This window comes from Macrotis lagotis, chromosome 6, assembly GCF_037893015.1.
Source record: "Macrotis lagotis isolate mMagLag1 chromosome 6, bilby.v1.9.chrom.fasta, whole genome shotgun sequence".
Lineage (NCBI taxonomy): Eukaryota > Metazoa > Chordata > Mammalia > Peramelemorphia > Peramelidae > Macrotis > Macrotis lagotis.
The window spans coordinates 222992504-223006922 of record NC_133663.1 but is presented as its reverse complement, the minus strand read 5'-3'; the positions used below and the strand labels follow the sequence as shown (position 1 = coordinate 223006922).

The 14419-nt window shown below is 33.5% G+C and overlaps 1 protein-coding gene across 1 annotated transcript in view; it reads left to right on the top strand.

The window, feature by feature from the left end:
• The window catches only part of BEND2 (BEN domain containing 2), a 146121-nt gene that overhangs the window by 21579 nt on the left and 110123 nt on the right, over positions 1 to 14419 (top strand). Inside the window, exons 7-9 of the mRNA XM_074192794.1 lie at positions 90 to 612; positions 1306 to 1506; positions 2734 to 2855. Coding sequence (XP_074048895.1) covers positions 90 to 612; positions 1306 to 1506; positions 2734 to 2855 — 846 coding nt within the window. The remainder of the gene's footprint in view (positions 1 to 89; positions 613 to 1305; positions 1507 to 2733; positions 2856 to 14419) is intronic.

Below are 14419 nucleotides of genomic sequence, written 5' to 3'. Positions count from 1 at the left end.
CAAATGTTTATTTGGAGGTCCAACATTTATTTAACTCCCTCTCACTACACTTTTTCTCAGAATTGTTTTATGTTACTCTAATATTTCAGAGGCCAATTGGATTTACGTATAGAAGTTCTAATCATGTACCTCATGGAAAAATTCAAACACAAAAACCAATGGAAAGGGAATCCAGCATTCAGATCTCTCCCCCTGGACAGGGAGGTCCTAGCCCATCTTTGGTAGTAATGCCACCACAAAATCATGTTCAAACCAACTCTGTGGGAAAGTCTGTTCAGACACCACTTAAAACTGAATCACAGCAACAAGGCCTCAGACAGAGTCCTCCTCTTCCTACAATTGTCTCTACACATTCACTGTATCAACCGTTCACGGCAGTAGCCGACAAAATACCTGACGTTTCTTTACAATCCAAGTTAGTCGACACAGTTGTTGAAAATACAACCTCAGCTGGAAAATGTTCTTCAGTAAAAATTACCATGGTACCAACAAAACCAGAAGCCTATGTGGGAAGGAATACTACTGTCATGATGGGTTTCCCATCTTCACAGGAAAATGCAAGTCTTAGTCAAGAAGTCCTTTCATCTTCTGTCTGCATCAATCCTAGTTTTGGTGAGTTTTGAACAATCCACACTGGGAATCTCTATAGTTTATCCATAAAGTGAAATAGCAAGAAGTGACATTTCTGTTCAGAAGACTGATTTTTTTTTTTTACCACCAGAATCCTTTATGTCAGAGATAAGTTCAGTCCACAGTATATGAAGGAATTCCCTTCATATAAAGGCTAACTTTATAATTTAATTTTGGAACAATACATTTCCAAAGATTCATTCTATAAAAATCTCAATTTAAAACAAAGATTAAGACATCTTTGAGACCACTTCTAAGTAGTATGTTTTTCTTCATTATTTGGCAAAAGTAGGAGAGACTTTTAGGATTATCCATTGCTTTTTTGACTGTAGTTTTGAAATAGAAAAGTGGGGTGGGGGGAGAGATGATCTTGATGACACATCCTGCTGCTGCTAGAAACAAGAAAGATTTAGCTTGGTATTATAAACAAGGGGCTTTATTAAAAGAATGTAGTTCAGGACAAAAAAGGGAAAAAATTCATGACAATAAGGAAGACACCAAATAAAGAGAACATAAAATAAAAAGTAGGTGATAGAATAAGAAACTTAAAAGCATAAAAAAAATTAATGTCTGGGTACAGAAAATGGAGAATTCTGTTCACTTGAGCTTCACCTAGCCCATTACCTTTTAGTGTCCCCCCAAAATTAAATGTTCCCCTTGAATCTAATTTTTTAGAGTACATTGGTGATCCAAAGAGGAATGTAAAGGTTCCTGGGACATACTTGATGAAAGCTCGCCAAAAGACCAAACCCAAGTATGCAGCACGTTACTTGGTTCGAGTTTTGTTCCCCAAGGAAACACTGTTGTGTAGTATTATGGGCGTCAGTGCACGGGGTCGAAGAACTTTAGATCCCAATAAAGTTGCTGCAATAAGAGGTATGTAAGTTATTTGTAGAATAATAATTTTACAAATTAGGAACTTTGTGAAATTTTGAGGACAATTAAGTTTGTTAAGATATGTTCCATTGATAAAGGTTAGCATTTATTAAAAATAAATTTAGATCTGAGTAACACAGAAATCTTAGTAAAATACTTATCTGTTGTGAATTAAAGTTCATTTGGCTATTAGATCTAGATCCTTGTGATTTTTCTCTGTAGCTAATTCCAGGTCTTTGTTGCAAAATCTTTTTTTTTTTTTAAGTGAGTCTATAATTATTGTCTTTCTGTCATTGAAGAAGTATATATGAAATAGAAACCTATCCAACTAGAAAAGTTGATAGTAAGGCTTGAGTTACTTGAATGATGTTGACACATTATCCTGGGTGAACTTGTTTTCTGTATATCTGAACCATCTATGGTGGCACAGTGGATAGAGCACAGATCTTGGAGTCAGGAGGATGGGAGTTCCAATCTGGCCTCAGACACTCACCATTTACTAGCTGTGTGACCTTAAGCAAGTTATTTAACCCTGACTACCTTGCATCCAGGGCCATTTCCAATTGCCCTGGTTTGTATCTGGTCACTGAACCCAGATGGTTCTGGTTTAGAAAGTGAAGCTAGTGCAGGCCTCCCACCGCGCCCCCCCCCCCCCCCCCAACACACACTCAAATCCAGTTCATGTGCTTATTGTCACATTACCTCCCTGATGTCATTGTCTTCTTCAAAAATGAAGGACAAGCATTATTAAGTAATTTTGAAAGAAGATGGAACTTTTATGATCTTAGGGAAGTCATTTTTCTTAGCCTAAGTTACCTCATCTATAAAATGAAGAGATTAGTCTAGGAACATAAAGTACTATAAACAATAATTAGTGTCGTCATCTTTACAGAATTCTGTTTTTACCTGTGGTGATACTGATTTAAAGGGTCCTTAAATGACTTGGCATTCAAAACCCTGAAATATGCCAACTTCTTGTTCAAGCTTTAAATAAAACTTAAATCGTCGTCTCTCTCTCTCTCCCTCTCTATTAGCAAATAAGAAATTTCTTGGAGAATCTAGAGCACTCTGAAAAACAAAAATAATTAACTCTGATTTTTCTCAGGAGATAGAGAAAAAAAATCAAATTTGAAAGAGATTATACATTTAAATTTTTTCTTTAAAAAATTTTGTTATTTAAAATTAAATCATTCTTGTCTACTGTTAAACATTTAATTCCATCTACAGAATTTCTTGCAACTCATTTTCCTGACTATGATCTGAGTGAACATGGAAAAGATTGGAAAACTTGCATTACAAATGTAAATGCTATGATTCGCTGTCTTTGCTGTGAAACCAAAATAAGGCTTGTAAGTTAATTTTCATATATATTATTATTTCATTATGTTTATAACTGTTGCCTTTGTGCCAGAATTAAGTTTTTTAAAAACAATGAGAGCATTTTGTCTGTTCATTTTTCTTTTCAATATGAAGATAAGTCAGTAACTAAGGTGAATATAGTGTTATTCCTCATAAGGCATAAATATAGAACTACCTTTCTAGAATCAATATTTTTTGCTTACTCTTTTTATCTTTACCAAAATAATGAGTCACATGATGGCTTATCTCATAAGGTTAATACAGTCTCGTGGAATTCAGTCTATTTCTCATCATTATTTATATATTAAATTATTTTTTCATATGGAAGGCTACTTTCTAAACATCTTCACCTTCTGTGTGATTCCTCATTTTGTATGTGGACCCCCATTAAGGTTATATACATTGTTCTTTGCATTTTGTTCTGGAATACCACACTTATACTTCACAACTTTAAATGAAGAGATTTTAAGGATTTCATTGAAAACATGGTAATGAGGTTAATGTATGTTACAGACAAATAGTGTCTATATTAAATCTCATTAATGGTTTTTTTCCTCATTATGATCTAAAAGTAAAAAAAGATTAGTATGATTTAAACCAAGGGCTTCCTTAATGTCTATAGACATCTCAAATCCAGTATGTCCAAAACAACTTATTCTCTTCCCTCTCCAAGCCTTCTTCTACTCTTTTATTCTTTTTTTTCCATTCAGGTTCGAAAACTCAAGGTCATCCTCAAATCATTATTATTCATTCCATAGCTACTACCTAGTTCAAACCATCATTACCTCTTTAACCATATTGCAGCAAACTTCTAATTAATCTTCACCCTGCTTTAAGCCTACTCAAATGTATCCTCCATATGACTACTAAAGTGATTTCTCTTAAGTATAGGTCTGTTTGCATATTTTTGTGTTTTCCTTCTCCCTTCCCCAACTTACATTTCAGATCAAATATAAACTCCTTTGTTTGGCATTTAAGGCTCTTCACAATCTGCCCCTGTTCTACCTTTTTGGGTACTTCCCATCAACACATTCTCTAATCCAGCCATATTGGCCTATTTGCTATTTCTCCCATCCAGCACTTCATCTCTCATCTTTGTATTTTTGCATTGTCTGTCTCTTCCCCACCAACCACTTCTTAGAATCCTTGTCTTCCTTATGGACTCATCTCAGGAGCCACCTTCTACAGACAGCCTTTCTTGATCCTGCCTTTCTAAGGTGGCAGTTGTTGTTCATTTGTTTTCAGTCCTGTCCTCCAACTTATTATGAGCCATTGGAGCTATCCTTGGCAAATGTGGTAGAGTAGCTTGCTCTCACTTCAGCTCTCAGAGGTTAGCTTTTGTCTACTTTGTATGTGTCTTCTATGTTCCTAGTCCTATATAATGTCTCCTTGATTGGAATGAAAACTTGAAAACAGGCCCTATATCTTATTTCTTTTTCTTCCTGCCCTTAAACTCACATACTAAGTGCTTCAGAAATGCTTGATGATTAAGATAGCCACAAGTTTAGTGCAAGGTCAAAAATACTTTATTCACCAGCATTGTTCCATCTTTTGTCTGTTCTTCAATTCTTGCTACTCTTGTTTTCTTCAACATCCTGTAAAAATTCTACCCTATTACCTAAAGTCCAGTCATTACTGAATCTTTAGAGTAGCTCACTATCCCAGGTACAGTTTTAATTTTGACCTCGGTGAATAGACTGTTACTAATATATTTATTGTGGAACTTTTTAAAATCACAGTTTTGTATTTTAGGAGAAAACTGAAAACAAAGATAAACTCCCAGTCATCCCAGAATCATCTGTGAGTATAGAATTGATTTATAATAATAAAGGTGGAGAAGTAAGTTCTCAGGGGTTTAAGAAAATGACTGCCTTAGGAACAAATGGAATACAAAGTTCAACATGGGACACTAATTCATTACCTGACGTGTTTCAAGCATCTTCTTCTAAGAAATTGTCATCTTTAGAACCAATGCGTGAGTTTTAATATTTTACCTTTGGAATTATGTGAAATATCATTAGAACTTGAAGCATAAAATTTAGAGATAGAAATGACAGCAATCCTATAGTCTTGCATTTTACAAATTAAGAAACCAGACCTAGAAAGGTGAAATAACTTGCCTCTTCACACAAGTAATAAGTAGCAAATCCTGGATCTAAATCCACTTTTCTTTCTACTTTATCATAACAGCCTTCAGAAAACATGAGTCAGATGCTTGTCATTATCATTTATTAATCAAGTCATTAACCTTTCAGCATCCATTTCCTTTTCAGTAAATTAGGGCAAACAATATTTGTATTTTTGTATATCACAGAATTACTAATGATAAATATATGTAAATAATCATTGTTTTATAGTAAGTAACAAGAATGTTAAGCTGAATCAGCAGACTAGTTTTTTTCTTTCAATGTTCAAATTAAAAAATAATGGGCAGTCAGTGGACCAAGGCTATTTTCATCTGCTTTGGGTAGTGTTAATCTTTTATTTTTGAAAGATAAAAGAAATAATATGGGTTTCCCTCCTTCATTCTAGTACTTTTGTGCCAGAAAAGCGTAACATTTATAACCAGAGCAAATCATTAGTTGTGCTGCATTTACTGCTACTTGTATACTCTAAAGGGATATGCTATAGATATCAAAATCTCACATTACATGGTATCTGTGGTTGAGGAAGAGGAAATGAGTTATTCATTTCTCTTGTGCCCTACATCATCCAAGATTTGTTTCTTTTTTAAGCATTAATGCTATATAAATTGACACCAGAGACAACTCTGGTTTTTGTGAATTATATGAATTTTTATATTCTAATTCTAAAGAAAATCTTATCTATAAACAAGTTTGTATTATATATTCCAGTTTTCAGTCTAAGACATGGAATTTATTTATAACCTGGAAAATCCACTTCTGTTTCTCTAAGATAGTTCTTCTCCCCAAAAAAGTTAGATTTTTGGTTAATAGAAAGTTCACAACTTTTTGTCATATATAAAACATGGACATATTAAACTTAGTTTTTAATCTTTATCACTTTGGACTGAACATAGATGATAGTAAAGGAGTACATTTTTAGACTGAAAATTGATGTTTTAGTTCACTTGCTAAAATGATTTAACATTTTACTGTTGACTTTTAAAAATAGCTCAAATCTAATATTGAGAGAAAACATCTTTTTTATATTTGTTTCAGCTGTCAGAATGTTTAATTGTAATTTTAATTTTAAAAAATAGAAATAGGATTGTGTTTTGAGAAAAAAAATCTCTTCAGTGTAAATAAGGAAGCAGGTCTACCTTTTAAAATACTAAGGTTATTAAGTGTCCTTTGCTCACACATAAAATCTATCTTTAAAAGGGAGAAATAAAATGGAAATATGTATGGTTATGGATCTTATCCCATGCCAGATATGTTGCATACTCTTTTTTTGGTCCACAAATGTGGTCAGAGCATTATCCTAGGTTTAGGCAAATTTTTCCTTAAAAGTCATCACATTCCTCAAAACTTTATTGGTTCAGAGGACTAAGGACTCATATCGTTGATTTCACTTTCTCAGCATTGAATACCAGACTACCAAGAGGTGGTGGGAATCACAGAGACTTGGCTTGGAGATTGCTGTAGGAGCTTCAAAAGCTAAGTCATCCTAAGGGTTCCTAGGCCTATCCTTATTTATTCTTCTGGGATGGGATAGTTAAATATATTTCCTTTTGATAACTTTTGAAGTACCTGTAAGTAACTAATTTTGTTTAATATTGAACAGGAACTACCCTGAATCAGGCCCAGCCCCAAACAATAAGATTAGAAAAAAACAGATCTCCTTGTTAATTTCTTAGCTCCTTAGAAGCATGTTAAATATGACTGTTTAAAAATCAACCCTAGAAATGTCTTTCTTTTTAATTTTCTCTTCTAGAGCTTCTTGGTAGCCCATGGAGAAATGTGCAGCTGCCATTTTCAGTGATCTATGTGGCAAAGGGAAAATCCCGTCCAGAACTTTCAGCTCGATACCTTATTCGTCACCTCTTTACAGAAGAAGTATTGGTAAAAAGCAATGTATATGGCAGCCTGGAACGTGGCATGTGTCCACTTGACTCTAACAGAATTCATGCTCTCAGAGGTATGTTATGATTTAGAGATAGATTCTAATAAATGCAAACATTATGTTAGGAAAAGAAAAAAAGCATAAATAAGCTTTTATAGTTTTGGACATGTTGCTTGTCATGGGGAATAATAATAAATGAATAGATTCATTCCCTTAATTTAGAACATGAGAATGAGAACTTGATTTGAGGATATGAATGGTTGCTAGCTGGTTTTGGAAAAGCATACATACCTGAATTTTAATAAGGATCATAATCAAAGAAGTTGTTAAATAGCTTTGGGGAATAGATGTTAAAAGGCATCATGCGTTGATTTTTCTAATTCAATTAATGAAGCATTTCTTAAGCTCCAATATATGCAAGGCATCACTGTGCTGGCATTGAGAATACAGACAAAACTAAAAGCAATTTCTGTCTTTTTTTGTTGTTCTGTCTTTTGTTGTCAGTGTATAAGTAATGCACAGTCTGCAAAATTTTAACAGTAGTTTAGGAAATCCAGTGTTAAGTTGTTTATTTTTTTGATACTAGGCAACTAATAGACTTATTTTTTATTTTTATTTTGGTACTAGGCAATTAATAGACTTAGGGATAGGGACTGGACTTGTGCTCTCATTAGTATAGGACAAATTCCAGTTAAATCTTTACCAATATAGATTGTCACCACTCTGCCAAGTATGTTAGTTGTCTAGAACCTGAAGGTTAAAATGACATCATTACACAAGTAATATGTATAAGAAGTAAGACTTAAGCCCAGGTGTTCCTGACTTCTAGGTCAGCTCTTTATCTATTATGCTATGCTGCCCCTCTGGTATAGTTCTCTATGTCAAATTAATTTTATTTCTGTATAATAAAAGAAAATTTTGATTCCTCTACAAGTCCACTATTTTTCACTTAAAATAAAAATGATGCTTTATACTAAATTTTAAGAATCTCTGCCTTTAGTTGATATCCCCCCCAAAACAAGCACAATTTCCTACCTTGGAAATAAGACAAAGATTTCTTTACATAATTAAAATAGAATATAAGTGATATTATTTAATTTTTAGGGAGTTAAATATTTAATAGCATAAATTGTTTTTCTGGGTAAAGAATTTGAAAATGAGAGGAAAAATAGATTTCTAGGAATATAGAATTTGCCAAGGATTATCTAATCAACTTGTTCCTTATATAAAGTGTGAATATTCCTTACTGGGGACTTGAATTATATCTCAGCCCATTGAGGATGATTGATCAAAACTAGGAATTTTTGTTTGGAGAGTGTGAGAAGAAAGGCTTGATTAAGCCATGGCAATTAAAGATATGAATCACATGTTGGGCCTTTAAAAGAGAGAAGACAACATGCGGTAGTGAGGGAGTTATGCAATATGCTATATACAAAGGGCAGAGGGAGTTAGAGCAGAGTGACTACATACATAGTAATTGCAGTCCTTGGGGAAGCAAGGAGAACCTTTAGTCTTGCCCACCAATGGTAACTATGCAACTGAGAAATAAGTATACTCCTTCCTGTTCCCTTTTCTAAAAATGTGCCACACTTTAATAATGACATTGAAAAACTAAGGAGCATACGAAGTGAGATAACCAAGGATGGTAATGGTCCATGAACCATGTGAAAAATAGGCAAAAGAGCAAAGAATTGGGATTTTTTTAGTCTGGAAAAGCAACACCAAGCAGGATAAGGTAGTAGCCAAAGATAGTAATGGTCTGTGAACTGTGACAACTAGGCAAAACAGCAGTGAATTGGGATTATTTTAGTTGGAAAAAGAGACGGCAAGCAAGACCTAATAATTGTTTCTACATACTAAAGAATTTTGTATTGTGGCAGATAAAGTAGTCTAGTCTTTGTAACCCTTTTGTCTTAGCATAAAGAACAATGTTCTCATTACATCTGTTCATTAAGAAAGCAAGTTACCTGTAAAAATAATAACCTCTGAGTTCTTAGAAATGTTGAAACACAAATTGAATTTGAGATGTTGTAGAACAGTGTTACATCAGAAATATTGAGACCTGACTGGGAAGACCTCTAAAATCCTATTCAGATTTAATGATTGTTTAAGGTTCTAAGTAAAAAATTCTTCTGGAAACTAACAGGCATGCATGAACATATCTCTCATCACTACAGAAAGTTTTGATCATAAATTCTTACATGGGATAGCTTTAATTTTTGTATTTATAGCCACAGCACCTGGCAAATGTCTTACACTTATATAATGTTTGAATCTATTGCATGCATAGGATGAAAGTTTGGACTCCTTTTTAGGAATTCTTTATATAGCAAGTTTATCAAGAAAGAATTGAAGGAATGAGCATCTTTATAGCCAAAAAAGAGCTCCCCCATCTTTCATATATGGTAAACAATCTTATTGAGAAGTTAGAATCATCTGTAATTCAGTGAAACCAGGACATAAAGCAGATTCAAGGTAGTATCTAGGTAATGAATACCAAGTTAGTTCCCTGGTCTTACAAGTCCTATAACAACAAAATTCCAGATGTTTAGTTGTTAAATATTATAAGCTTTAATTCAACAAACATTTAAACCAGCAAAAGATTTCTATTTCTCTGCTTATATAGAATGATCTTTGAAGGCTATTGGTAACAGGCATTGTGATTTAGAAATGATAACAATATTATTGCCCTTTTAAATGAAAGGAATTACGAAAATAATAATTGTTACAGACCATGTGGTTTAAATCATTAAAGGCTAAATTGTATTACTTTAGGGCAGGCATCTGCAACCTCTCAGAAATACAGTGCCAAGTTGTTGACTATAGTGCTCTAGGCAAAGGAGGAAGGGTTTTCTGATGTAAGAGGGCAGAAAGGCCTCCCTACTAGAAATGTCTTGCCATCCTACCAATTAAAGATTCTTTTAAGATTGATAATCAGACCATATTTTCAATGGAGATACCCTAAGGCAACGCTTTTATCAATTAGTAATGAAGAATTTAAGGGTTGTTCTAGTCCAACTTCTTAGATAGTGCACAGTAGAATTGGGATTCTTTTCCAGGTTATTTGACTCTAGATCTCATATCTTTCCACTGTAATATTCTGTAAACTTGGGAATTCATTACTAGAAACACAGTCATTGCTTTCTTTTTAATACCTACCTTAAAAAATGGGAATTTTAATGGGGATAATTTGATGCATTTTGACAGAATTAATGTTTGGATGGTTTGCTTTATTGGTGGGAAGAGGAGAACCTTTAGTCAACCAGTAGGAAGCATTAGCATGGTGATGGGTAGAAGAAGAGAGTGAAAGAAAGGAAGATGATGAGAAACTGATGACATCTTCTACTTTTTGAGTTTACCCAAGGCCCAGCTGATCTAGTCTTAGTAAATTGCCTGGTCACACAGCCAGTATGTGACTGAGGTAGGACTTGAATCCAGGTTTTTCTCATTCTGAGGGCATCTTTTTATCCATTATGCTATGCTACCTCTCCTGATAACAAAGACCTCAGTATCTTATAATACATGAAATGTATACTATGTTGAAAAAGCAGCATTATCAAACATTGACTATTTCAGTTATCTCCCTTCTGTTGTTCTATTTTTTTGTTCAGTATGTGATAGTTTAGGTAATAACTGTTTTGCAGTGTGTTTTACAATCCAAGAGGACATTCTCAGCTGAAACAGCTTTGTTTCTAAAATTTCTGTTAAAAGTCATAGTTGTTTGAATTTTCTTTTTTATTCACTCCAGTTTTATAAAGGTGTATTTTGAGTTTTTAAATTATGATCAATTGATTTGTAGAATATTGTCCTTTTCACTAGAGTAGTATTATATATCTATATTGAGTATACTTTCTCTAATTACAATCTTTAATATTGATCCAAGTTTTATGTATTTATAAAAGTCAAGGTGTGTCATAATTAAAGTTAATTCCCAAATATTTAATTTGTTACTTTAAATGGGATTTCTTTTTACAAATTTATTGTTAAGAATATAAATGATTTTTGACTTTTTCTTAACTCCTGTTTTTGAGCAGTTGAGATCATTGGGTTTTTTAGACATACTATTATATCTTCTAAAATAATTTTAAATTTCTTCTTTAAAGGGTAATTTAAAAACTTTTATAATCCCTTTAGTCTGGGGGTGGGGAGCAGGAAGGGAAACTATTTTATTCTTACCCTTGATAAGTTTGACTTTCTTAATTCATTGGCACTCAAGTTTATCAGTTCTTATAAATCCTTGCCTTGACCCTTTTATTCCATTCATATATTTATACCCTTTATCTCTTTCTTCCTTTTCACCTACACAGATCTTCAATAAATTATCCTGTGCTTTGATTTACCACCCACTTATCTACATTGCACTTTTCTGTCCACCATTTTTATGAAATTGCTTTCTCAAAGATCAGTTGTAATATCATAATCAAATCCAATGGCATGTCTCAAAATTAAGCCTTTTTAATTTTCCTATATAGTATTTGATTCTATTGACCATTTCCTTCCAATTACACTTTCCTCCTTTAGCTTCTGGGATTCCATATTGTCATACCTTTTGTTTTCTTAATACTTTAGTTATTGTTTATCAAGACTCTTTCCTCAGCTTACTTGTCAAGTCTTGACACTGGCCAAGAGAGGAAATAAAGTTCTCTTTGTTTTAAACTATGGCACATTCATAATTGATTTCCAAATATGTACTGGCATTCAACTTTTTTTTGAAGACACCAGATCAGTATCTCCCAACTATTCACTTTATAGCTTCATGGACACCTCAAACTCAACATATCTAAAATGATTCTCAACCTAATCTTTTTAACCAACCTTTCTCTTCCTTCTGACATCACTATTTCTATTAGTGATACCTAGATTGGATTATAAGGGTTGAGGTAGACAAAAGGAATCATTTAGTTAGAGATCAGGATTTGTTCATTCTATTTCCACAGGATATACTGTATCTATTTCTTTTTCCTAGTTCTACCACGGTACAAGTCCCACCTTTCTGGACTATTGTCTGGATAATAGACTTTTAATTTTGGACTAACTACTTTCATTCTTTTTGGTCACCTATACCTCATTGCAAGATTAATTTTCCTTATTATAAGAAAGAGTCTTAGAGGGGAATCTAAAGTCCTTAAATTTGTTCTGGAACTTGGTATGAAAAACTTTCACAATATAGCTTCAGCCTACTTTTCCAGTTTAGATGGCTTATTCTCCCACCTACATACCCCAGCCTTATTTGTGTTCATGGTGTTCTTCAATGTTTAGAATACTTTCTATCCTTAGCTCTTCTCCCTTTTAAAATCTTTCCTCCAGGGCAGCTAGGTGGTACAGTGGATAGAGCACTGGCCCTGGAGTCAGGAGGACCTGAGTTCAGATCCAGCCTCAGATAATAATTAAACCTAGATGCGTGACTTCTGCAAGTCACTTAACCCCATTGCTTAGCCAAAAAAAAAATCCAACAAAATCTTTTTTCCCTTTTAAGACCTAGATCAATGCCACATGCTCCACAAAACCTTCTATGAACTCCCACAGTGCAGTGCCTTGGACTTCATGCTGTGTTTTATACCTCTTGTGCATTCTTCGTGTATTGTTTTCTATTCTAGTCATTTTTTCTGTGTGACATGTGCCCCTATTATTTGTTAAACTCTGTGAGAGGATGACTGAATTTTATTGATTATTCTATGTCCTTTTCCTAGGAGTTAGAACTAATACACAGGATTGTTGAATGAGTAAAATGCATTAAAAAAACTCATTACTATTACTTTTCCTAAAACAAACTGTATTCCTTTTTTTAACACTAGATGGCAGGCTGTTGCCTCTGTCAATTCCTAAGCAAGTGGGTTAAAAGTACTAACACTGAACTATGAGTATATATTAGATGACTATGGAAAGAGCGAATATCTTGTTATAGCTTAGGGAAAAGGAAATAATTTGCCTTTTTTGGCTAAATCTATAAAATCACAATTGGTATGAAAATGGCAAATACAGACATGACTGAATCCTGAAATATCAGAGAACAATGGAGGAGAGTACCATTTGAAATCTGAGTGAGATAAGTTTATAACAAATAAAAGGAAATCTCTTGACCTCCCTTAGGCACAGTCATCTGTAAAATGTGGGGGTTGAACTAGTTGGTCTTTTCCTAGCTTTAGATCTTGTAAGTATGACTTCACCTAACTGGTAATAAGCATGTAGAACTTGTTATCCGAAGACTTAGAATTTCCCAGAAACCCAAATTTATAAGTGACAAAAGCACAAATAACTAAGGTCCTTCACTTTTAAAGTTGGTATCAGAAAATAAAATTGCATTCCCACTATTAATAGAGCATTTAGACCTCCTGGGGACCTGACCAAGTACTGGAATTTTTAATTTTAATTTGTATTGAAGCTACAATAACACAGAGATTAAAACAAAACAAAGGCATTGCATACAGTTCTAAACCTACCAAATACACGTCCTTTGTATTAAAAACTGACATTGTATATATCATTAGTAAAGCAAATGTTTTAAATACAATCATTCTTATGACCAAATCCTTGGCTGTTAGTATAGCCATGAAATTAAGTACAACTGACTGACCCACATTGGAGAACAAGTTTCTTGTGTTGATCCCAGTAACAGCTATCTAACCAGTTGAAGTTACTAAGCAGATAAGATTGATTGATTTTTAGCTCATTTTTGTTAATTCTTCTAAAAATTAGTGATAGTTTCTTGTCTCAGTTCTTTAGATCTTCACTCTAAAACCGTATTTATGAAATAACATTTTTGTGTTCTTCTTTGATAATAAACTTTCACAAGTTTGTGTCACCAGGATATTATTCAGGTGTGCTTTGCCATTTAAATGTTGACAAGTGGTTTGTCTAAAAAGATTTTGATGTAGTCATATCTGGATAATTGTAATTGAAACTGATTGGTGTTACATTGTGGACATTATTAATAGTTACTAAAGTATGAATGAACCACAAACTTATTTCACATTATTCTTCAGTATTGCAAGTAACTTGTGGTATGTTTGGATTTTTCCATTAGACTTTCTCCAAGAGAACTATCCATCTTATGACCTAACTGAAACTGGATATGATTGGAAAGCCTGTGTAGCTGCCATCAATAGTACAATCCGAAGTCTTCGACATGACCATAAAAAGGCTACTAAGGGATTCCATAAGAACACATCAATGAATGAGAAAAATCCTTCATAAAACCCTTCAGGAATGAAGCCATTTGAGATACCATTGGCTCAATGGACCATTGTTTCAGCCATCTTGCTTATGTCTCCTTATGTTTGTGTCTCAGGGTGTAATTTTTGAAACATGTCAGTGCATTGGCAGTGCAGGATCTCAGAAAATAAGGTAAAGAAACAGATTCTTTGTAAGTATAAGTTGCATCATAAAAGAGAAATACTGGACATTCTACAACTCTACAATGGTTTGCTTAATTTTTTTAAATTCAGGTAGGGTATAATGTCATGAGAAAATAAAATGTGATTTCAGAAGAAGAATGACAAAGTAGCTAAAATGAGAATTGGTTTGAAAT